This window comes from Fusarium venenatum, assembly GCF_020744135.1.
Source record: "Fusarium venenatum strain MPI-CAGE-CH-0201 chromosome Unknown EDB82scaffold_2, whole genome shotgun sequence".
In the NCBI taxonomy this organism is placed as follows: Eukaryota; Fungi; Ascomycota; class Sordariomycetes; order Hypocreales; family Nectriaceae; genus Fusarium; species Fusarium venenatum.
This window is the reverse complement of record NW_027072130.1, coordinates 7,161,444-7,186,081: the sequence shown is the minus strand read 5'-3', so window position 1 is coordinate 7,186,081 and position 24,638 is coordinate 7,161,444. Positions and strand designations below refer to the sequence as shown.

The 24,638-nt window shown below is 48.7% G+C and overlaps 5 protein-coding genes across 5 annotated transcripts; 1 reads left to right on the top strand and 4 right to left on the bottom strand.

Annotated features, from left to right (window-relative positions):
* Positions 1-8,642: 8,642 nt before the first annotated feature.
* On the bottom strand, positions 8,643-11,908 carry EDB82DRAFT_500837 (P-loop containing nucleoside triphosphate hydrolase protein). Its single transcript, XM_025735802.2, has 7 exons — positions 11,492-11,908; positions 11,185-11,339; positions 10,162-11,130; positions 10,004-10,111; positions 9,418-9,546; positions 9,218-9,361; positions 8,643-9,160 (listed from the first exon to the last, which is right to left on the bottom strand). Exons 1-7 carry the CDS (start codon positions 11,617-11,619, stop codon positions 9,111-9,113), a joined length of 1,683 nt encoding a protein of 560 aa, XP_025586472.2. The 5' UTR covers positions 11,620-11,908; the 3' UTR covers positions 8,643-9,110.
* Positions 11,909-12,149: 241 nt separating this feature from the next.
* Positions 12,150-14,156, bottom strand: EDB82DRAFT_184624 (pyridoxal phosphate-dependent transferase). The gene is made up of 3 exons (XM_025735801.2): positions 13,799-14,156; positions 13,402-13,739; positions 12,150-13,344 (listed from the first exon to the last, which is right to left on the bottom strand). Exons 1-3 carry the CDS (start codon positions 13,941-13,943, stop codon positions 12,424-12,426), a joined length of 1,404 nt encoding a protein of 467 aa, XP_025586471.2. The 5' UTR covers positions 13,944-14,156; the 3' UTR covers positions 12,150-12,423.
* Positions 14,157-14,501: 345 nt separating this feature from the next.
* On the bottom strand, positions 14,502-17,137 carry EDB82DRAFT_500833 (uncharacterized protein). The gene is made up of 3 exons (XM_025735800.2): positions 16,391-17,137; positions 15,021-16,325; positions 14,502-14,961 (listed from the first exon to the last, which is right to left on the bottom strand). Exons 1-3 carry the CDS (start codon positions 16,737-16,739, stop codon positions 14,888-14,890), a joined length of 1,728 nt encoding a protein of 575 aa, XP_025586470.1. The 5' UTR covers positions 16,740-17,137; the 3' UTR covers positions 14,502-14,887.
* A 3,229-nt stretch (positions 17,138-20,366) lies between these two features.
* Positions 20,367-22,497, top strand: EDB82DRAFT_184499 (uncharacterized protein). The gene is made up of 3 exons (XM_025735799.2): positions 20,367-21,058; positions 21,141-21,204; positions 21,265-22,497. Exons 1-3 carry the CDS (start codon positions 20,552-20,554, stop codon positions 22,209-22,211), a joined length of 1,518 nt encoding a protein of 505 aa, XP_025586469.2. The 5' UTR covers positions 20,367-20,551; the 3' UTR covers positions 22,212-22,497.
* Positions 22,425-24,546, bottom strand: EDB82DRAFT_475870 (Phosphomethylpyrimidine kinase-domain-containing protein; the record flags this gene model as incomplete). The annotated part of the gene is made up of 11 exons (XM_025735797.2): positions 22,425-22,469; positions 22,519-22,598; positions 22,649-22,864; positions 22,934-23,042; positions 23,093-23,158; positions 23,212-23,362; positions 23,410-23,569; positions 23,623-24,010; positions 24,059-24,141; positions 24,201-24,382; positions 24,494-24,546. The coding sequence occupies 11 exons, from the start codon at positions 24,544-24,546 to the stop codon at positions 22,425-22,427; spliced, it is 1,533 nt and encodes a 510-aa protein (XP_025586468.1).
* Positions 24,547-24,638: the final 92 nt, after the last annotated feature.

The following is a 24,638-nucleotide window of genomic DNA, read 5'->3' as shown; positions in this document are numbered from 1 at the left end:
ACCAATGTCTACGCCGCGTCGTCAGCGACCTCAATCGCCATCCGCTGTGCTGGCATGCCATACCCTGAATTGTGGCTTATACTGTAACATTAGCAGAAGCAAAAGCAACAGCAACGCAATCTCAACAGAATGTATTGCACCAATACACCTCGTGATTGAGTCTGGGGTGATGCATTAAAGACCCGGTTCAATTATCCCGTACAGAGTTGGGAGGATGGTATGGCAACACACAAAGTTGGTAAACGTCAATCGAGTCAGCTGTTCCCCCCTATAACTTTTGGAATACTGTACAGACGGACCTTACCCAACCTAATTCCACACGCTGTCGTCAATAACTTTGATCAAGCACCTTGATAAGCACAAGCCTCGCTAATCACAATTGAGCGAGAGCTGATATATTGAGATGGAGACAATTGCGTAAGTAGATCTCTAATACCCATCTATAATTAATCAATACAGCCATTGATTTACCTAGTACCGGGCATTTTATTACCTGCTACCAGGTACTGAGTGGCCTAAGATTAAACCCATCTCACATCCTGCCTGAAGCTAACTTAGGCCGTTGGCACTTGCTCTACCTTACAAGACAGAAGTGGAGAAGGTCAACTCTCAACCTCTTGTCAATTAACCAACTGCCTACAACCTAAATCGTCAATTAAAAAAATACCCACCAAGTCATCTCCTTAATGATTGCAGAGCACATCGCTAGCCAGAAACGTCGGCTATCATATCAATCAAAATGATCGATTATCGTCATACAGAGACAGCGTCGAGGCATGAGCCGCCTCTTGGCTTCTCCAGCCTTTGGTGATCGAGCCACACTGTTCCGAGATCCTGGCAGCCATGATACTTTTCTAGTCGAATGATCTGTCCCAGAAACTTCAGGGTCTAGTTAAACAAGATCCTAAGCGACCCGAACATCTGGGATGAACTAAAAGGGGGACTAAGATGCCCCAAAGAGGCACAGTAGTCCTAGCTTGTTGGTGTCTCTCTACGGTAATTAGTGGATTGCCTTTTTTTTTTTTTTTTTTGCTAGCCAGGCACCTCAGCTAACTTGTTCGTCAGTTCACTGTATGAGAGTTTAGATACGACTCCTTGTCAAGCGACACCGCATTCGAAAACACTGCAGTATCAGTACTGTCACTTCTCCCGCTGCACACCGCGATGCATCAATACGGTGTCTGACAACAACTGTGCAGATGCTTCGGTCTTTGAGCCAATAGACGTCCAGCATCACCCAACCAAGCGACTTCGTCAGGCAAACAGGGACCTTGGATGATCCTTCGATTAGAAAAAGCATTAACTCTCCATGTTAATGTTGCCCGGCCGGTCCAAGCTCCTCGTCAACCACAAACCCAACTTGCCACTGTTTATGGACCGCAACATGACACACTAGACGTTGCACAACCCGAATGGAAACATCCAAGAAGGCTCCACGTGTTGACATGGCTTTGTGTCCCTCTGAGCTTGCGAGACAGACTTGACTACTACTCACGTGGAGTACCCACTGATGCGCAACCCATGCCGATTCCAGCCCTTGTGGTGAGGTGGCTGGGCCCCTGTGCGACTTTTACGAGTGATAGGTTCTTTGCGACATTGTCCCACCGCTGTTGGTTACCATCTGTCTCAATGGCCAGATTTGCAACGTCGAGGCTCCCAGGATTCCCAGCACTGTGTTGAGGATACCCACACCTTCAAGACAGACGTCAAGCTCAGCAATTTTGCTTGTGCACCAGAATGCGGGCGGAACAGCTCTTCGTTTCCTTCTTGGCGTATTTGCATAAAGGCCTGGGCTCATTATCCAATTTGAGAATTGGGCTTATCCAATTGATTACCAAAGTCTACATACATGCCATTTGCCTCTGTTGAAGATTACACGTATTGTTCGCTTCTCAGAGATCCAAAATATATCAAGCGCAGGGTCTTTGCTTCACAATCTTATCGGCAGGATAAGAAGCGCGTGGTGTCAGAGATTGCATTGTGGGGGAATAGCACACCAGTGTTGCGTGCGGTTGGGTCACTTGGGCGCCAGTTCACGCGTCCGCATATCAAGCAAGGGCAACCCCAATGCGTCTAGCTCATCTGTCATGCAGCAATTGAGTTGTTGCTTCAGCCCTGACTCGGGTTTACCACTACATTGCTGTCCACACATGCTCTTCTGGCCATGGTAGATTGATTTCAATGTTAGTGCTTCTCAAGTTTGCGGGGAATCAAACTTGGAACACTTTTGCTGGTCTACAAATGACTGCCGGCATGAACCAACATTTAAACTGGCTTCTTGTATTGTCGACAGGCGCGGTTTTGCGCGGGGTTCTGTTCACCTCTACCTCCCCCCTCCTGGATGTTTTGGTGAATGCAACCCCCTCCTGGTTCTCGTCTTGACCGCCTTCGATGCATTCATCCGAACATCCAATTGTTACGCAGGGCGAGCCTGCAGACAGACAAATGATAAAAGCAAGCATGATTGATTTCTTTTGCGACATTACTTTGAACATGGGTCCATGGAAAATGAGACAGTTTGCCAACTCTGCTCTGCAAGGAAGGAATTGCTCAGATGTACAAGACGCCAGGGTTGGGCACCGTATGCACACAGACCGGAGAACGATATTCGAAGCTCTCGATTTCTGGACTCTGGCCCACATCCACGATCAAAGAATTCTTGGACAAAACATCCACAATGTCAAGGCGGTGAGCAGTCCAAACCAACAGTGACGCTTCATCAGCGCAACACGACACGGAATACAGTCACTGGTAAAGACCGTGGCTCAATTCACTCTGGTTGCCGTATGGGTACTTACCAGCCATTCATTCAAGCAAGAAACCCTGAGCGGCGCACCACAGCGATACCAATCCGCTGGAAACTGCGCGAGGGCTTGTGGCTCTTGTGCTTAACTGCAAATGGGTTAACCTGTCCTGCCAAGTCTCCAATCACAGGGGTGTACATAGAAGATGACGGTTGTCGGCTTGAGCGTCCCCACTAACTAGACCCAGAGTCAATCTGGTGGATGATGAGTTTGTCAATCCAAAGGCAATCGACTCATTTCGTTGGTAGAACAGATCCAACAGTTGATAAAAGTATCAACGACGAATATTTGAGCGAGTAAAAGCCGAAACGACATCGAGTAATACCCAGACGGGGCAGTGTGTGAACAACCCACACAAGGTATATTCCTGGTTGCTAAAAATTCCTGCATGTACAGTCAAAGGCCAAGAAGCTGCGAAGGACGTCGACACTGACATTCAATCCATACGCGTGTGGGGCCTTGGCATAGCCTTTATTGCAAATCATTTAACAAGGGATATTCTCAGTCAGTTTCGGTACAATCAATTACCATGCAGATGGATCGAATCTGATGAGCCAATGCTGGACCAGGGGCATCCGTTTTCTTGTGCCGCTCGTCAACAAGCTAGATGATGGCCTAGTGCCATCAGGATGCTGTTCAATATCGGAAACTCTCAAGCATGAAACTTTCCTGCTGGACGTTTCTTAAGTCGATCATTTTGTTTCTCGTTCCCCAGCGTCGCACAGATACCAACATCTCGGAAACACAACAAGCCGGGCTTTATCCACCTTGAGTCAAGGGTGGGAAAACACGCAGCAGGACCTTTGGCAGCCAGTAGTTAGCGTTGCTTTGAGGACCTTAGCTCCAAGTGACCCAGCAGATCTTGAACCACACAGGACTCATGAGTCGGTGGATGTCACTTGCATATCCAGGAACGTGTGAGGCTACGGCAAGCCATCGATTGTGACGGTGGACGGCAGTCGACTTAGTCCACGTTGACAGTGTCTCTGATCCCCCAGCAAACGTGGACTAGTCAGAAGCCGGCCCAACTACGATCTCTGGCCCTCCCGTGGTCCTGGGAATCTCCCGTACGCCGGTGTCTTGTCATGCGCAATATCAACGACAAGCGCAGAGCACGACAGCCACCGGCCAACCTTGCTTTGATTGTCCAAAATTTCAGTCAGCGTTTTTCGCCGATGGTGCGAAGGGCACTGTTACAGGTGACCAGTCATCTTACTGATCTACGGACCAATCTCACTTCTTCTGAATGATTGTATCAGGGCCCACCACACACCGTGAGAACACTCAGATCTTGGTGGGCTGAGCAGCGCTAGCGATCTGCAGAACGGTGGGCGCAAAGCCAGACGACTCAGCTCATTAGCGTATGTCGAATTGGACATTGGACTTGGGTTTCTACTCCGTACATTGCCCTGCTAGCGCACACCTCACGATTCAGGGTGGTCAACCTCCACTGTCAAGGTCTATCCATTTCTGTTGCTTCGGAAATGATTATGAGCCCAGTTTATTATTATGGTAATGAACAGTCCCTTGAGTTCGGCAGCGGCCGGAATGGGTTGCAAAGCTACATTTCCAGGTCCTTGCTATCCTGCCCGGACTCCTATCACCAGTTCGGTGCCGAGTTTAAACTGACTCGACATTCATGTACCAACCAAAGTTTGAACAAGAACGTGTGGCTTCAAATTATGAAACGCAGGCGGCTGCGTCGCACAGGAATGTCATGGGCGACCCTGCTGTTCAATTTAACCTGGGCGGTGATAAAGAAGACATCAAGTACTGGAGTCTTAGCCGCGTTCCTGGATTCTTGACATGATGGTGCTGATATCGAATAAACTTGTGGCACAAAGCAGCTTCTAATACTAAGATCTGATGCTGGCGATTCCAGCCACACTGCATGTGTAGGCTATTTGCTGATACAGCAGCTAATATCTCACTCAAGGCTGACAAGTCGACATGTCGTCCCGTCACTCGCAGATGGGTGCTGTGCTGTTTCTTTTGCTCCCACGAGAGGCTAGGCTGCCCACAACCCATGTGCTTCTTGCAAACAAGGTCGGTTCGATGCACTATCCGATACTCTGTACGGAGTATTGGGGTAGGAATAGGAGGCGTGAAGTAAAATGAAAGACTGATGGCGAGACAATACGATGCCGACGGCAGTGTTTGACCGGCATCTCAGTCCGCCACCGACGCAATCAACGGCTGATACTGAACTCCACGACTTCAGGTCTGCAGCATTCTCTTCTACGAACATGGAATATCACGATCGGAAAGACCCAATATTGCGAGGATAGGAGTGTCCACTCAAACCAAATACTGTACATGTTGTACTGTACGGTGCTCAAGACGGCGGTCTTAGGTTCAGTCCCAACAGCATGGGGCCCTCTGCAGGTTGTGGATACCCAGCCCATGCAGCGCAGCAGTAGAGACCAGGAGGCCCGTCTAGCGCCCCCGTGATGGTTTGCAACAGCAAGGCCACTGAAAGTCGTCTGGCTACTGCGGCTCGCATGTGTACTTGGCAGTTGGGTTCTCTTCCGCACTGATGCACACTGTTGAATCGTTGTCAAGCGCCCGAATTTGTTCGCTCGCATCAAAGACGATACGATACCTCCCTCAAATTCAGCGGAAAGTGACGTAGCGCGTGTTCTGTCCTGACAAACAGACGGACCGCCATTGAGTCAGGAAAGTTTGCTGCATATGGGGGTGCGACAACTAAGATATGTACATACATGACCGGGGAAGCGGATATTGGTACATTGTTGACGGTGACATCCAAGAGATTCCCATGACTGGGTGTCAAAGCAGGGCTATCTGAGAATTGTCAAAGAGGGGTCTCGAATTGCCAGCGGAACGGAACCCTGAACAGAAAAGGGAAGTCGTATGCGTCCATTGCGTTGGAACAGCATAATGACTTGCAAACACACCGACAGATTGATGGGATGTGTCTCTGTCTCGCTCTGGGGCTCGCCGCGGCAAGCGACCAAAGAGTATGTGCATACATACATACATACATACATACATACTGTAACCTACAATACAGTCACATATCACAATCTTGGATATCAAACAAAACATAATGACATGATACGGTTTTACCATACCATACCATGCACGTCTGCATATGAAGGAAAGTTAAGCACGGCACGACGCGATTATTAACACTGACTGCGTGGTGATCCGGGCTGGCCTCTCAAGTCGTCAGGTCAATCCCGTCGCGTCTGGAGAAAGCTTGGACTGGCAAGGCAAGGACCAAGGAAGGGATAGATACAGGGGTTGGAGAAACATACTGTAGCATTGTTCAATCCATGGAGCACCAGGTCTCTGGGAAATGCCACGCCTAATCATAAAGTAGAAATCGAGCCGGAGCCACGCCGAACTCAAGCTCTTACCCTCATTCCTGGGGTGCATCGACGGCGGCTGAGACACTTGGACTCAGTGACACTGGATCTTGGCCGATCCGTACGCTCGTCTTCAGCCTTTGGTCCCCTGTCATTCTACCATTGGTGTATTGGTGGCTGCCTTTTCCTGTTATCCCTGCATATGGCGGAAACTGAACAGCCTCTCCTACGGGTCTCATTCTTGTTCGTTTTTTCCCACTCTCTTTGTTACGGAGACCGTGATTGTCAATCAATCTCTGTTTCTACTGTACACATGCCTACTTGCCATGGTCCTGAGGCGCTGGGGCTGGTTGGACCAGTCCATACTCCGAATATTTTCGGTGTTCAATGAGTCTCCATGATGGCAAACATGGCACGTTTGAAATGCCTCAATCGCAGCCCAGGAGGCTGACATTGGCAATGTTTATTTCGGTTGACATGGTCGATCGGGTGGGTGGCTCCGAAACCTGGCGTCGTGTCTAAGAAACAATAGAAGAGATAATTCATCTTAGGCTGTTCTGGAACGTTGGGCAGTTTAGCACTCGGCGAAACCGTCTTGGTCAGCACCACTCAGCCTCAACCCGTCGGCCAATTTGCGCCGACTCGTGCTATCTTATGTCGCGCCGACATACCATACCATATCGCGATATTGTTGCCGTCTTTGTGCGTCGAGGCAATGTCATTCAACTGCAGAATTCCATGTGCGTCACTGGCGAATTTCAATCGGGGCTAGCATGGTTCCGATGGTTCTATTCGCACCACCAGCTGCCACTTCGATATTCCACCAGAACAGCGTCCATTCCTTAGCCAGGGGCACGGCGGGTCTATTCTCGCCGATCTGATCATTATGGCTTCTTTGGCTACCCTGCACTTGGATTGTTGATGCTATCTTTTTCAAATCATTATACTGGTAGGTTTGGGATACTCTTAGTCGTAAGCTATTACTTCAAGCCTTTGACACCTGTCTGTCTCTGTTTTTGTTGGAGAAAACCATGCCAAATCAATGTCAAAAACAGAATTGAGTGTTTGATTCATCACTGTGATGTTTGTTCGTCTCTGTACAGATTACCTCGCAAGCACGTATCTGTTGCATAAATTCATTGTAATGGTCTGTCAGTGAAGTATCATGTCGCTCGCTGTAGGGGACACATATACTACTGCACATCGTTGATGACGATCGTCGAGCTTATCTTCCTCGATGTAGCAACCATATCCGAGCCTACGCATGTATCACGAACGTTGGGCATTAGCAAACGTAACCCAACCATCAGTGGTATCCCGGTATCCCACATGTCTGCCTGGTAGCCACTCCAGGTTCTCAGCAATGTTTGTTTCGTACCTATGTACTGTGTTTGTTACCGTACAGCAGCTATCTCAACGGGGTTATGTAGGGATAACCCAGTGCAGACAGCGCTTAGAAGACACTCGGGACGTTCAAGATCCTGGATACTTGGTGCTAGAAATAACATAGGTGAGAGTGAACACTGTGACATCCTGCCCCAGGTGATATGGCGAGAATGTCAACTGCATTGGATAACAAGCTGGAGTTTGGCTTCAGCATGTCGAACTGAGAGGAGTTTGACCAAAAGATACTGACCTGAGAATCGACAAGGTCTGAGATACTTCTAGGGAACTGGTGATGAGACAAGATGGCAATAATTCATCGAACAAGGGCTGTAGCCTGCACTCGAACAATGTCTCCCTTCATCCGCAAGCGAGTACAACAGCCCGAACAAACCGTGGTGAGATTGTACTGGCTAGGTTCACTCACATGCCTACTAACAAGGAGTACTCTATGTGACAACAAACTATGAAAACAACGAGGTAACTTTATCAATACAAAAGTGACAACGGCACGAGTATTAACTAGTGCGGTTCGATATTTACCGTCAACTCGCCAACACCGTGACTAGCCAAGCAAGAGCAGCTTTCATGCGAAGCAATGCCAGTCCATCCCGTTCTAAAGAAACGAAGATGTTGTCACGATGGGCTATCGGGGCTTTAGAAGGCCACAAGAAGACACTAAATAGCTAGCTGCCGATGATAAAGCCGAGAATGATGGAAATGCTGGTTGTGTGGCCTTGCCAGCTAATGGTTTATGTTGTCCTCCGAACCAAGTCTGAGGAGTACGCTCTTCCCTGCCTGGGTACCCAAGTAGCATATTGTCATCAACTTCCTACTGGAGTTTTGTTCCGGCATGAGAAAATGGTCGACAGAGGCAGGTCAAGCAATGGCAAAACTGCAGTACTCGTAACGAATGACAAGCTCTCTGCAGAACTGAATCTGAGAGGCGACTGCAACGTATGGACAGCACAACTCGAGGGTCGCTGAACAATGCACAGTTGAGCAGCACATAAGACAAGAAACATCAGACATGCAGAACAGAAGCAAGACTTGTCGAGTCCGATCAGAAGTAAATAGCAATAGCGTAGTTCAAAAGTAAGGAAATCATTCTAAATCCTAAGCACATCACGATAACGGATAATACCAACGTCACACGCCATGAGAGAAAGAAAAGTTTGAGAGAGCTTTGCTAATTGCGAAAACTACAATAGTCTAAATAAACACTCAACTCAAGATTGTCATCGGCCTCCAACGCACAAGGCCTCCAATACGGAAGGATATTTTCCCCTAATCTTCGTCGTTGAGTGTTTTCATACCACTCAACACGACATCATCATCCCAGTCTAAAGCCATTATTTGAGGTAACATGTAAAACGCAGCAATACAATAAGTGCGACCAAATCGGTCAGCAGTCAAACCATAAATCCAGACTCGCAAAAGACGAGTCAAATCTAATCGAGCCACCTGCCCTCTAACAAACAAACGCCTTAGGTGTCATGTACTTTTGAGAATCCGAGGATTCGAAATGCGAGGCTGTCTGATCCATAACGCCATAGGGTCGTAAGACCTCAGGATGGAAGACCATATTACATTACCAACGACGGTTACCGACGGGCATGTTGTTGGCATTGTTGGCGTTGGCTGGAGGTCGAGTCAGCCCGATAGGTGTCTTGCTGATTTAGCGACGACGGAACCCACCTCTGCCACCGCCACGGCCGCGACCCCATCCACCGTAGCCACGACCGCCGCCGCCACCGTATCGGGTCATCTCAACGAGACGAGGGTCGATCTGTTGCTTGGCCTCCTGGAGGACATTGACAAGGTCACGAGCCTGCTTCTGGTCTGGAGAAAGTTATTAGCATAAGCGAAGAAACAGCTGTCGAGCGGAAGATACTCACTATCAGTAGTGAAAAGGGTAATGGCGGTACCCATGGCACCAGCACGACCGGTACGACCAATTCGGTGAATGTAGTCTTCAGAGTTGTTGGGGTAATCGTAGTTCAACACGTGAGTGATGTTGCGCACATCTTTACAAGAATGGTTAGCAGGCGAAGAAGGGGTTTGTATAGCAACGTTCCAGCGTGGAAGATGAAGGTGGACAGCGATGCATATTGGCATGCTGTTTGTACTTCACTCCTAGCGGAGATAGGGCAATAGAAAGTGCGTCAAAATGCCATCCTGGAGTATGCGGGTCACTGGGTCTTGGAAACAAGAGAACCTGGGCCAGCAGCTTGATCAAAGGCAATAGGATGCCAACTCCACTCGTACCACGGGAGTGGAAACGGTACAAGAGTGAAAATACGTGAGTATAGCAAAGTGAAGGCTACACAACGGATCAAGACCCCGTTGGTTGAGAACCAATTGGACACGATAGTTATCAGGCAGATTCGCACAGTCAAGAGAGCCCCTAAATACGAGAGTAAAGTACAGCAAGTGCTGTAGCTGGAAGTTGCCATGAAGAGGGAGAAGGGGAATGATACATACCAATACCACGCGAGGCCACATCGGTAGCCACCATGATGGGGGACTTTCCGGTCTTGAACTGGTCAAGAACCCAATCACGCTCGTTCTGCTGTTTATCACCGTGGATGGCTAAGAAGATGTTAGTGATTGTCTGGTAACAGTTTGATGATGATACTCACAAAGCGCAGGCCATCCGTCCTGGCGAAGGAATCGGGTGATCTCGTCAGCAACTCGCTTTGTGCCAACAAAGATGAGAATCTTGTTCTCCTTGTTCTCCATGACCTTCTCCATGTGCTTAATCATGCGGTCACGCTTCTCCATCTCGGTAACAACCTCAACGATCTGTGTAATTCGGTGGTTGGCAGCAAGCTCCATGGAACCAATGTTGACTTGGATGAAGTCCTGGAGGAAGTCGGATGCGAGAGCACGGACTTCCTTGGGCCAGGTAGCGGACCACATGAGAGTTTGTCGGTCGGGTCGGATCTGGCCAATGATCTTGCGGATTTGGGGCTCGAAACCCATGTCAAGCATGCGATCAGCCTCGTCGAGTACAAGGTAGGTGACACGACGCAGGTTGGTCTTGCCGGCCTCGAGCATGTCGATCAAACGACCAGGAGTGGCAATGCACACCTCGACTCCCCTGGAGAGGTCGCGAATTTGAGGACCCTTGGGAACACCACCGTAGACACAAGTGTTTCGGATGCGAGAGGATCGACCGAACTTCTTCATCTCTTCTTGAATCTGGACGGCAAGCTCACGAGTAGGAGCGAGGACAAGAACGATGGGGCCATCACCGGGGGCGAGGAGAGGCTGGGCGTTGATGTGAACGATGGAGGGAAGGCAGTAGGTGAGGGTCTTTCCGGAACCAGTCTCGGCGATACCAACAACATCGCGACCGCTGAGGGCCATGGGCCAACCCTGGGACTGAATGGCGGTGGGAGCAGGGAAACCCTGAGCCTTGACCTCATCCATGACATATCGGGGGAAACCAGCCTCGTCGAAGGTCTCGACAGGCTTGGGGACGTTCGAACCAGCAATGGTCATCTGGTGCTTGCGACGGAAAGCCTCAACATCGGCATCAGATCGGTTTTCAACGTCGGGGTGCTCCTTGTAGAAAGACTTTTCGAACTTGGGAAGGCTGTTGATATCTGATTGAAGTTAGCAGGTGTGACAGATTTTTTTTTTTTGGAGATAACACATACCCCATTCTTGGTTCTTAAGGCCAGAGCCGAGAGCGCCCATGCGGTCGCCGCCAGCACCACCTCCAAAACCACCTCCGTAACCACCACCACCGCCGCCGTAGCCGCCACCGCCATAACCACCACCTCCTCCTCCGTAGCCATTTCCGTTGCTTCGGCTGGAAATAATGTTAGCAAAACATGAATGAAAAGTGAGGCGAAAACGCGGTGAATAAGGTAGATCACGTTGTTGTTGAGAAAGGGTAATCCCAATTTGAAGGTGAAACACCCAACCTGACGCGCAAAGCACAAGGGGAAAATATCGACTTACCCTCCGAAACCACCGTTGCGGTCACCACCACGATCACCACCGCGATCACGGCCGTAACCACCACCACTGTAGCCGCCGCCACCTCCGCGGCCACCACCGCCGCTGTATCCGCCGTCGTAGCCAGACATTATTGTAGAGAAGAGGATGAAGACGGAGCCGAATGGAATGGAACCGTCTGGGAAGGGGGAAAAGGGATTATTAGAAAGGATAGAGTGGTGGGAAACGCAATAGAATATCTCGTAGTTACGAGATTGGCCTTCTTTTTGATGGAAAAGGAGTGCGCGCCCAAGGGTTGAGATGATGTCGGAAGGGAAAGGAGATGAAAGGTGAGGATGAGTGGAAGTTTTAAGTGAGCGCTGCGATTCCTGCGCGCTTTGGTTATTTTTTTTTTTCGCCGCTAACAAAAAAAAAGTTGATACAACTGTCGCCTTGCGGTAAGTCCGTCTGGGGGCCCCACCTTATATTAGTCTCTGATTCGCTATGTGCGCTCCACAACAAAGAACCCTTCAGAGACTGGGAAGCAAGACCCGCCACCCTTAGTCAGGGACACTCGAGAACCCTGCATTCCATGCACAAAGTCGGTTACCCTGTACTCGAAATCTTTGTTTTTTCGAGCTGAATTTGTTCTGAAGATGATGAAAAACTGCACTGTAGACGTTGTTGGACTTGAAAGATATGAATAACCACATTTTTACTCGTAGTATCTATCTTACAAGGTCTTAAAGGCTATGTATGACAAACTAAGCTTGTAGACTGCAGCCTGTTCAAAATCTTTCTGCGAATTGGAGAAAGCTAAATAAAAGTCTGCATCTTTTCAATGAGGTTGTGCCAATCAACGAGAAACCTATTGCTGCATATTTATATTATACGTGCTTTTATAATAGGGAAGGTGCTTTTTATAGACGTGAAAGTATCGGATCAAAACATCACATTCACTCGTCCATCCGCTCTCTCTTCCATTTCATATGCAGTGCCTCACCTAAAGCTCCCTGGAAAGCACCTACAAACTCCCAGCAGTCTAGAAACGTATTGTAAAGTGGTGCTGGCGCGACTCTAATAACGTTCGGCCTGCGCTCATCAACCAACACGCTCCTCCTTTCCAAGCCAGCCATCACATCATCCAGCAACCCATCGGCCAACAACAGACTCAGCTGTGCTCCACGCCGTTCTTCTTCACAAGGAGTGATGATTTGCCAGTACGCGCTCATGTCCGCCGGTAGTTTCTTTAGTTCCGAGACGAGATACGCTGTCAGCCTTATACTCTTGGCGCGTAAAGAAGCCATGCCGCCGGCGAGTTCGAATACTTCGAGAGAAGCGCAGAGCGAGGTTATGTCGAGAACCGAGGGGTTGCTAAGCTGAAACCCTGCTGCGCCAGGGACGGGGATGAAGTTGGGTCTCATCTCGAACCGCTTTGTCTTGTCGTTTCCCCACCATCCGGCAAACCTTACGTTGTGTGTTCCATCCTCCTCGACCTGTGCGTGGCGTTCGTGAACGAATAGACCACCGATGCAACCTGGTCCGCCGTTAAGGTATTTGTAAGTACACCAAGCAGCAGCGTCGACGTTCCAGTCGTGCAAGGATAAAGGTGCATTTCCTGCCGCATGTGCAAGATCCCAAATGACAAATATGCCACGCTCGCGAGCAAAGGCAGTCAAGTGTGGGATGTCGAGGAGTTGGCCTGAGTAGTACTGGATACCAGGAAGAAGAAGCACGGCTGTCGTGGAAGCATGCTGTTCGATAACAGACTCAATGTAGTCATTAGAAAGGATGTCTTCGTTATTGGGAGGCTCGAGTGTGATCATGGAATCTTCAGGGCGGAGTCCATGATGTCGTATTTGCGTTTCGACTGCGTACTAAGCAGGCATGCATGTTAGCTTAGTGGTATCTTATTATCTGGGACGATCACTAACATGGTCACTCGGAAATGCCTTGCTCTCCAGAATAATCTTATGGCGGCCCTTGATATCAGGCTTGTAGAATGCTGCCATCAAGAAGTGCAGGTTCGCCGTGAGCGTCTGCATAACAGCCACCTCGCTAACCTTGGCACCCACGATAGGCGCAATCATTTCGGCAGCGCGAGCATCAACATCTAACCAAGTCGGTAGAGGGGAGTCGTCCAGGGGCTTGAAGTGACCCTGGACACCTTGGGTGCGCCATGTTGCAAGGTACTGCTGAATCCGGTCTGCCGTGCGCTTGGGCTGAAGACCAAGAGAGTTGCCTACAAGGTATATAGCTTTATCGTTCGCGTCTGAGAGGCCGTCAGCACAACAGAACAGGGTTCCTCGACAAGGGAACAATGGCACTTACCTGTGCTGTTGCCCGAAGGGAGAGTTTTGCGTGCTACATCGGCTTTGGATGGGATATTGAATTCGTCACGGGTATGTCTAAGAACATCATCGGAGTCTAATTGAACGGCGTAGTCCCGGCCGGAGAGATTGGATGTGTCACCCATAGTTAAGACTGTAGCTTGGCTACCGTTGCAATTGTTTACCTACCTTGGGGATAGTAACGAGCAACAATCGACTTTCCCCAGCTGAGTAGTACAGCTCGGATGGTATGGAAGCTCCGCATGTTGTTTTGATGCGGGGAGCTTTGTGCCCCGCAGTCCGAGTTGCAAACCCGGACTCCCGAGCTACCACCGGGACTTTTTTCTTTCTTTTTTTGGAGATGGCAGCTTAGATAGCCTCGATGCTAGTCTAGATATCGATACCCACAAGAAGACCAAGCCAGTCCGGACCAGGCACATGAACTGCAGATAATATAACATTACCTGGTCTATGCCATTTCGGACCAGACTCGCATGTTACTCGTTTTTAGCAGCCTCGATGCAGAGCTTGAATCCAGCCTGACTATAGACATGGAAAGAATCGGCAAGACACATGTCGCATGCTCCTAGAAATTGTCTTACAATCCTGTTTGGGTTGGTGGCAGCGCTTTATGCCCGAGTATCACATGTCCAAACATGTGCAACGCAAGCTTTCATCGGACAGTCACTGGTAAAAAGAGCCAGTCAATATACAGAGTCTTCATTCGTTTTTCACCAACGTTCCACAAGCTTTTCCTGCTTTTCTGCGCGCTCTAGCTATGTCATACAAGGGCCCTGCCTCTCCCATCTATATCCGTGAACAAAGAAAAATTAAAGAACAATCAAAAAGAAAGACCAACTCGAGGTGTACACCATGAAGCATGCAAACCCCAACCCAACTCCAATCAGACCTCTATTAGTCCGGCTCAGTTAGGCTTCATAGGCCTATGCACAATGCTCCGAGTACACCCTCCCAAGAACAGATCATCGTAAGCTAGGCAGTGTAGACTGGATTTCGAATCCACCACCACCGTAGCTCATATCAGGGTATCGAACCTCGTCGCGTAAAAGGGTTTGTCGTATCGTAAGGTTTACTCGCGAGAGACGTCACGGCCGAAAGCCTTGGACTTGAGCCAGTCAACGGCGACCAGAACACGGTTTCGGGCTAGAAATATTTAGTTAGCATAGCTGCATCAAGATGTTGCAAAAATTGTAAAAACTTACTGCTGAAGCACATGGAAAGGTAAGCGCTTCGCCAGAACAGGTAGGTCAAACCACCACCACTGGCAATGTTGCCGTTGAACCAGGGAACATCAGCAACGGCCTTCTCGCTACCAATGTAGGCCAAAGAACCCTGGTGAGAGTATCGGAAGGGCTTGACGTCCTTGATACGGCGGAGCTGCTTCTCCAGAGACTCAATCTCGGCAGCGATCTCGGCGGAGTTACCCTGCTTAAGGTTCAGGCTGCTGCTGAGCTCCTTGATGCGGGCCTCCTGGGTATCAGTCTTGGCCATGTTGTTGAACAGACGAGCCAAGAAAGAACCCTCCTGGGAAGCGACCTGGGCGGTAGGGGCGTAGCCGGCAACAGCGCAGTCACCGACAGCCCAAATGTCGCGAGTTCCCTGAACAACAAGGTACTCGTTGACGGCAAGACCACGGCGGGAGTCCTTCTGAGCGGGGACCTTGCCCATAAGATCACGGACGATAGGTCGGACTGCGTTACCGGTAGCCCAGACAAGCAGACCGTAGGGGATGCGGAGAGTCTGCTTGCTGCCATCGGGACCAGCGAACTCGGCCTCAACAAAGTCCTCTGTCACCTTCTTGACCATGGTCTTGAGCTTAATATCAATGTTCTCCTCACGCATTGTGTTCTCAGTGTACTCAATGAGCTGCTTAGAGAAAGAGGGGAGAACGTTGGGAAGAGCTTCGATGAGGGTGACCTTGAAGCGGTGGCTGATATCGGGGATCAGCTTCTTGATATCCTCCTCGAAGAAATCGCGAAGTTCTCCAGCGAACTCGACACCGGTGGGACCACCACCAACAACGACCATGTGCATGAGACGGTCGATCTCCTCTTGGGACTGACCCTTGAAAGAAGCTCGCTCAACACAGTCCATGATCTTCTTGCGGATCAGCTGGGCGTCGCCAATCTCCTTGAGGAAGCAGCTGTTCTCGCGAACACCGGGAATACCGAAAGTGGCATTCTCAGCACCGACACCGATGACAAGCATGTCATAAGGAATCTCAGTCTCGGACTGGGGACCCTTGCCCTCGGTGTTGTCCTTGATCTTGATAATCTTGCGGTCAGGGTCCACGGAAGAAGCCTCAGCTTCGTAGTACTTGACGGCACCCTTCTTGTGACGGAGGATGGTGCGAACAGGCTCCATGATGGAGCGGTGCTCGATAAGACCGGTTGTGCATGAAGGCAGGAGAGGAGTGAAGAGGAAGTAGTTGCGGGGAGAGACAACGATGACGTTGTAGTTCTCGGTGTCGAGGTTCTTCAGGAGACCAACAGAGCCCCAGCCGGATCCTGTAAGATATTGCTTCAGTAACTCTGTCCAGCATATAGTAACTATGCGCAGTCGGGTGGCTTACCGAGAACGACAAGAGTCTTCTTGGAAGGGTCAGGCTGGAACTGTTCTTGAGGGTGACGGTCATCGTAGATAACGTAGCATGTGTAACCGACGAGAGCACCGAGGGAGAGGTATGTAATTCTCCATGTCCATCGCAGGGTTCGTCGAATCTTGCCAGGTCTGGGCTTGGGGGCTTCGTCAGCGTAGGCCCTTCGGAAGGCAATGCGGCCAGTGTTGTTCAGTCTCATGGCGACAGAAGGTCGAGCAGAGGTCTTGGAAACAGTAGAGAGGGCGCGGGCTGCGATGCGACTGCTGGGTGCCATCTGGCCGACCCTGGAGAGGGCCGTCATGGCTCGCGCGGAGGAAGCCATTGTGAAGGAGGAGGTGGTGGAAAGGAGCTCAATTGGGAGCGATTGAGGATGAAAGAAGGGAAGAATCAGAGAGGCAGGACTAGGAGTCTCTGGACCAAGTGAAGGCGTCGCAAGCGTAAGGAGCTGGTGACGGACAGAGGTGAGTCGAAGGAGAATCAGTCACAGCCCACGAAGGAGGGCGAGAGAATTTAGTTAGCTACAGTTAGACTGCCTGCGTAACAGGTACCTCGATACTTGGGTACTACTAAGGTAAGTCAGAGCCGGCTGGCCGGGCACTAGGTAGAGTAGGGTGCAAGAAAAGATGATTGCATTATAATGATGAGTGGTGTTAGACTTCTTTTTTACTCCTTGTCGAGATAAGACATCCCTCTTGGTATTTCTTTTCTTGCTTGTGGTTGTTGCTCCACTAAAAAGTTCAAGTTCCTTGTCCCATCGCCTCCAAGCTTGGGCAGCGGTGCGGGTCGACTTACCGGTCTTCTAGCTGCCATGCCCTGGATGACGCCCACTGAACGACATTCGTCGGTCAAATAATTGATTTCTAAGAATCTCATTCACAATTATCTTTACTTTGAAGCCTTTTTTACTCTGTCTCTGAAAACATTGGAGACTCAAAAGTTCTAGGGAGAATACATGGGCTGGTAATTAATCATGACGACAACTCTCGCTTACCATTTCTCATATCAATTCGTCCTAACCTGTCCAGCTCGTCCTTCATCCATCGGACCGGCTCTGACCCCGATCTAGAGCTATTTAGACAGCGAAAATTGGGGTTTATTTGTTACGGACACTTGAAGGGAGTATTTGCCGGTCGTAACAGATAAAAAATATGGGATTTTGTCTTGACAAGACTGCCCTCTTTCACCCGTCGTCTATGAAATCAGCAAAACTCCACAACGCCGAGCATCCCTGTATATGTTTCTTTCATGATGGAACGCCCGTGAAAATGCAAAAGAAGCGAGGAGTCTCCTAGATTGGCTCTGTTTACTTATTGCTGCTTGTGAGCAGAACATGTGCCTGCACGTATCTCCAAACAAGTAGTGCAATCCAAGGGTGGACAGAAACTCGGTGTCACTCCGTTTCCGGCCGTCCGGTATTGTCACATTAGCATTCGCTGTGGACTATCTGCCAACATGTAAGGGTTGATGGATAGAGACTTGATGTGTCGTGGAATAATCCCGACCAGGTGATCGCAAGATATCGTTGTTCGGCGAAATCCCGGTTTCTCGCGCTCTTAAACATGTGCATACAAAGATATCTCTTTTTATATGCTTATCGAAATTGATTTGATAAAGACAAACTGATACGACTCAAGTTATAATTCACGCAGTTAACTTTCCAGAAAACCATAGGGTAGTTGTTAAACATGCGCGATTTGAGCTTCTATAAGTTAGTGTATTCACTTTCACATGCCCAAAGAGGTACCTCTCGATCGACCAGGAATATCAAGCGAATAGTAATCGAATTAAAATCCATTACAGAAATGATTGAGGTTTATCTCTCATCCCACTCTCCTTTGGCTGACTACCTAGTTTCACATTGTAGGTTGAGGTAGGCGTTGCCGCGCCCTGTATTATAAAGGCACCGAAACACCATATAGCTCCCTCACCATACATCTCAAACGTCACACGCGAATCTAGATACACATGCAATCTCAGATCTTGACGTATGCTAGATGTCATTTGAGATGGCAAGTTACCCCAGAATCAAAAGAGTTTTGGGGTCTGCAGTACATCCCTGACTTTCCATTTTGGTGCAGTTCAGGACATCGCGGAGCCGCAATACAACCTTTTTGTCACGCTCAGCCAGCCTTGTATCCGAAATACGCACAAACCATCTCGTGATAATTCAACCCGAACCTCAATTGAACCCTTGAGAGAGAAAAAAGCTCAAGTTGGTTAGTGCCCGTTCTGTTTCGCCTCCTTTAGACCGGGTGGATCTTATCGTGGAGTATCAGAGACAAGAGAGAGACTCTCTCGCTTTTGTCCGCAAGCGCGCTAATGATGGAACCGCGCTTGGTTGTTTCCTTTCTTTTTCTTCTCAGGCTCTCAATAATTTCGGCGTGGGCGAGAGCTGCGTGATTGGAGCGCACTGTCAGGAGATGCTCGGTGAGTGTGCTCAAGACTGCTACATTTATTCAACTTCACCCGTTATTTCGTTTATTTGTTTCTAAGATGCGGTAGGAGAAGTAAGATATTGCTAGTTGGGTAGCTCTTATAACCACCGCTACTAAGCATATGCACTCACTACCTTGTAGTTAGTTACACCAGTATCGATGGCGTACATATTGATTGCTTCTGGTTATGTCTTGTTTCATTGATGTGACATCAGCCTCAATGACAGAAGACTCTCTCTGTCTGCGACAAGATCAATGCTTGCCACATACTGTTATCATTGTAACTGAAGCATCAAGACTTTTTTTCGCCTCCACTATACCTATAATTCTGGAACTGGTAGGCTGAACCAGAGGCCATTCTAAGGGTCCATAAAAGAAGGATGATATCCACCACAATTCAATATCAAACATCCACTCGACGACCAAAGCTTCTTCATATCGGACCGTTTTTGAACGCGCTATCAATCGCGGATTTTTTTTTGTTTTTGCTGGTCACTTGCAGAAACCCTAGATGAGGCTGGTCAGCTGATGACCAAGATAACAGTAGATAATTGATGGATAATGATGCGATGTGACTCAGTCTTGAAAGCCGGGGGTATCTTTTGATGCAAAACAAACCTCAGATTGTTGCATCCGTCTCGGGTCAGCGTATCTGAGGCAGCACCTGGTCTAGAGATGGCCTAACCCTGTGTTGATCATTTGGTTCGCCTCAGGGTGTTGGATTGTTATTGGACAATTGATGAATAACTGGATAACAGTCAATAATTTATACGCATAGCATGTCAAAGAGAACATCATCCTTTGCTTAATATCCAATCTAGTTCACAAACACACAACGTTCTGAGAAACAGGCCAAATGATGTGTGTGATATAGTTTGAACCCCCTGCATGAATATCTTGATTAATCTCTGGCGACACCGAGCCGGCTGAAACAGGAGCCTATATTTCGAGACGAATAATGTCGATACCCCTACTAGTTTACAGAGTTACTGGCCAACACGGAGTTATAGCTTCCCGCGCTTAACAAGACTGCAGCCACTTTCTGCACCAGTTCTGTTAGGACAATAATGAGTGACAGGCTCCCATGTAATTAATTGTACTGATTCAATCCCATTCAAAAGTTATTCCGCCAAACGATATAGCAAAATGTTCAATTTGACCACGAATGGTTCGTGATGCTGGTCTCGTGCTCAAACCACCATCTAACGTTTTAAACCCCCCTGAACCCTGAGATCGCCTTGGTTGTTGATGGTCTATGTAGTCTCTTAGATCCTGACATGGATGTAATCGTGTCGTAAGTATCCAATGTAACTGTTGATCGTGTCTCATCCTTCCACTTCGTTTCGACTCTCTTGTTTTTCCCTTCTTTCTCAATTCATTACCCGCCAAGCCCTTTGTATTCTTTTTTTTACTTCTTTTCTCTTTCTTCCTCTGTTTCTGTTCAAGGCTGGCCCTTCTTTTGACTTTTTCTCTCTCTCAATTGTTGATTCAAGTCTGTGACTTAAATCGTAACGACACTCTTTTGTCCGACACCCAATGCTTGGGTATTAACACCAATACATCTTAAAGAACACACAGTTCGATTAATACTTATTCTTCTTATTATAAACAACATTCGTTTAAGCCATCAACAAGAACAAGAACACTGATACCAACAATAACCTCAACCCCGGCAGCATCAACAACTTACCACTACACAATGGCACCTTCAAATGAGAAACGTCACCTTCGATGGCCGATAAATGTAAAGAGAGGGTTTACAGGAGCCATGCCGGATTGGACTGTTGCCGAAGACGACGATGACAAGTACGACGTTCACATTATGAGAAAACGCCTCGCCAGGCGTAGAGTCCGTCGAGACACAGCCAAAACCTCAACACAAGAGACTGAACTCTATGTTTCTTTCTTAGAAGAGACTGCCGCTCCCACTCCCACTCCCACTCCCACTGTCACACAACCTTACTCCAGCACACCCACTGCGATCGAAGAGGAGAGTGGAAGTGGGAGTAGCGATAGCAGTGATGATGAGAGTGGGAGTGATGATCAGAACGAGGAGAGCGACGATGAAGAGGAGAGCGATCCAGTGCCAACTGAAACGGCCGAAGGTATCAGCGACCAAGATCTCGAAGTAAAATTGCCCGCAACAGCATCAGATTCACCAAGTGTTGATGCTCCATCAGCAGAAGGGAGCACAGACGGAAGCATGGTAAGTTCAATGGCGTCGTCTTGGATTAAGAGACACATGCCATCCGCATTGAAAGCTCGGGCTTGCTAACTCATTTAAATAGATTTCCGGAAGCGATGGGATGCATTCAAATGTTCATAAAATCCTCTTGGGTGTAGGATCAGTCGGTAAGTCACTGCTGCTGCTTGTTCCCTGTCAACCCACAAGAAGCTAACAGTTATATCAAGGTGCCTTCCTCCTCCTTCTCGGAGTTGGCTTCCTCGTCTGGAAGCTCTACTCAAAGAAGAAGACCTCAAAGAAGCCTCCTCCAGTTGATGATATGTCTTTCGAGAAACCTAATCGCTTCGAGGGCCTTGTCTCCAAGATACCTTATGTGGGATCGCGTCTCGGCCACAAAGATTGGTACACTATCGAGGATCCATCTCCTCCTTACTCTTCACAAGTAGGCGACGAGAAGAGACGGCATTTCTCAGCATCACCCTCATCCTCACCCTCTCCTGTATACGCACCTTCATCTCTCCCTTCGCCCTTCGAAATCTCTTCATCCATCCCCAAGCAGTCTAACACTCATCTTGCCGTACCCACCAAACCATGGGGCACCTACAGAATGAGCGGTAGAACGGAACAGACGAACTACGATATTGATGCTATGAGCCCTACCAGCACAGCCTTTGTCGAGAACGCTGTTGAAGTTCAGGTTGTTGCCCGCCAAGTTCCTGGAGAAGGTCTCAGCCCACCTTACAAGCCGCAACACAACCGCATCCCTTCCGACGCACCATATGCGTATGGTACTTCAAGACGCCAGACTGGCGTCAGTGAACTATCATCTATCTCCTCTGGCTTCGGTGATGGCGACATTGTTGTGACACCCGACTACCAGACCGTCCAGAGCGTTCCCTCAATGCCAACCCCTTCTCGCCAACCCACATGGAAGTCAACAAATACATTCAGCCGCCGCGATACCGTTTCCACAGTAGCTTCGGTTGACGGCCGACCGAGATTCCGCTCAGTAAACTCGTGGGTGAAGCAACAGAATGGACAACTGCGACGAGCCCAAAGACAACATGAGCAGAGTGACGCTCCTCCTGTCCCTGCTCTTGCCCCCCCTCCCGAGCAGGATTTCAGATACATGCTGCCAGATGACGAGAGACCACGCCCTGTAGAGATGGTCTGATCGTGATTTGAGAAGCATGTCTGTATATATGTATGCATGTGTGTCTGCATTGGTAATGGAGCATGGGTTTAGAGGCGTCATATACCTACGTTGGATTTCTTTTTCCTGGCCTAAATAGAAAACACAAAAAACCAAGTGTATACTCAATTCTATATCTAATAATTGAATTATCTCTGACTATGACTTCTTTTTTTATCATCAAATAATGTGGATTTAGGTCTGCTTAGCAGGGAACATCTCCCAGAAGCCGATTTCCATCTATGTGTGATTAGCAAAATAGTACTGGTTGGAGGCCTCTGAGATTTACCTTGAGTGCATGGATGAAGATTTGGACGAGCTCTTCGATCCTAGAAGGTGACTGTAACTGAATGTGCTTCTCGAGTAGAGCTAGAATGAATAAGTGAGAGAATCGCTGATGGATGTGAACGGAAACTCACCAGAACCAAGCTTGACAGCATCAGTGTAGTCTTCCTCATTGTAATTCTTGATCCAAGCCCAGTACGTGTTGTTTTCACGTACAGTCTTCTCGTGGTCATGCAGCATCTTGGCCGCTGCGCCGTAACCTAGGAGGCATGGAGCGAGGGCCATCTGGAGACCGAGCCAGTCTCCATTCTGACCGACGTCAAGGACATAGCGGGTATAAGCAGTGCATGCTAAAGAAATATTTTAGTAAAAAAAACTTGAGGGCAAAGAGATTCACAAAAACACATAACCCTTCTTACCTTGCTTCTCTGGCGTGGCACGCATCTCGTCAAGTGAAATGCCGAAGCTCTCGCAGTAGGAGGTATGGAGCTTCAACTCATGCATGATGTGCTGAACAATTTGCGTCGCCTAAACACGGCTTATAAGTGGACTGTTCATACTGATGTAAGATAACGTACTCTGGAGATATCCTCGATGTTTTGCGCTTTGTAGGCGGCGAGAGCGTTGGCGCGTGAGAAGTGAATCTGCAGACATTGGTTAGCCCAACATCGCGCTTTATCGGAATTTGTAGACTGACCAAGTAAAGGTAATCTTGGATGATATAGCCCTTGAACGACTCAAGAGGTAGAGTCCCATCTCCCATGGCCATGACAAAGGGATGATACACAAACTCCTTCCAGACATCACGAACATCGGGGCGCTCAAGGAGCCATTCGATAAAGTAGCCACTTGACCATGTCAGCACATAACAACAATTGCAAAGTCTGAAGCTTACGGAGCGAAGGGAAGAGTGTAGGTTGAATGGAAGTGGTTCAGAGGACCATGCCCCTTGCCCAGTCCTGGCGCAGTGCGAATCGCAGCCTCAATGTATCGACACGCTGACTGAACAGCAGCAGGCGTATCGATTCCTTTGGCCAAGTTCGAAGCAATAGCAGCTGTTATTCCCATAAGCACACCTCATGCACCTCAAGTCTGGGCCATCACTTACATGCCAAAGAGCACCCTGTACCATGGGTACTGGAGCTTGCTTGGTACGGACTCTTGACCCTCAGGGCCTCTCCGTTTCCTCCAACAAGCACATCAAAGACAAATTGCCTCTCATCCTCGGTCTCTGCTACAGTAAGGTCCTCCTTCATAGGACTGTGCCCACCCTTGACAAGCACCCACTTGGGACCGAGCTCCTGGATTCGCTTCGCGATAGTTTCAAGGTCTTGGACATTGCGAACTTGAGGAGCTTCTTGACCATTTTGGGACAGTATAAGTATTGCCTCGGGAATGTTTGGCGTGAGGACCGTAGTATGCGGTAGGAGATGCCTGCAGAGATGTTGAATGGCTTCGTTAGGGAGAAGTGTTGCACCAGAAGTCGAAACCATGACCTATGGTTGTAAGCAAAGTCCCAATTTAGAAGCTGAGATAATACTGACTGGATCTACAACAAGGCAAGGGATGTTGTGCTTGGTGACAGTTTTTTCAACCATCTCTATCGTCTCTGCTGAAGCAAGCATGCCTGTTGAAGTATCCAAGTTATACCACTGGTCATCTGACAGGATGAATATCTTCACTCACCTGTCTTGATGACATCGACGCCTACATCCTCTATACAAGCATCGATTTGTTGGGACACAAAGTCAGCAGGAATGACATGAATGCCCTTGACGCGCTGAGTATTCTGCGCAGTGAGGGCTGTGGTGGCCGTCATAGCGTAGCAGCCATGGGCAGCGATAACTTTCTGGTCCGCCTCAAGACCGCTGAAGCAATAACTCGTCAGTATCCCGACGAAGTGTTTGTCATAATATACTAAAATAATAGAAGCATGCTGTATCATGCCATTCTCGAGGGGAGATGTGGAATCAACTTACGCTCCGCCCGAACTGTCCGAGCCGGCGATAACAAGCACTCGTCCCTGGACCATGATGCTGATATTTTTCTTACAATATGACGAGCTAGGAAAGAAAATATATATACAGAATGAGTCTTAAGTTACCGTATGTAGATGTCGAAACT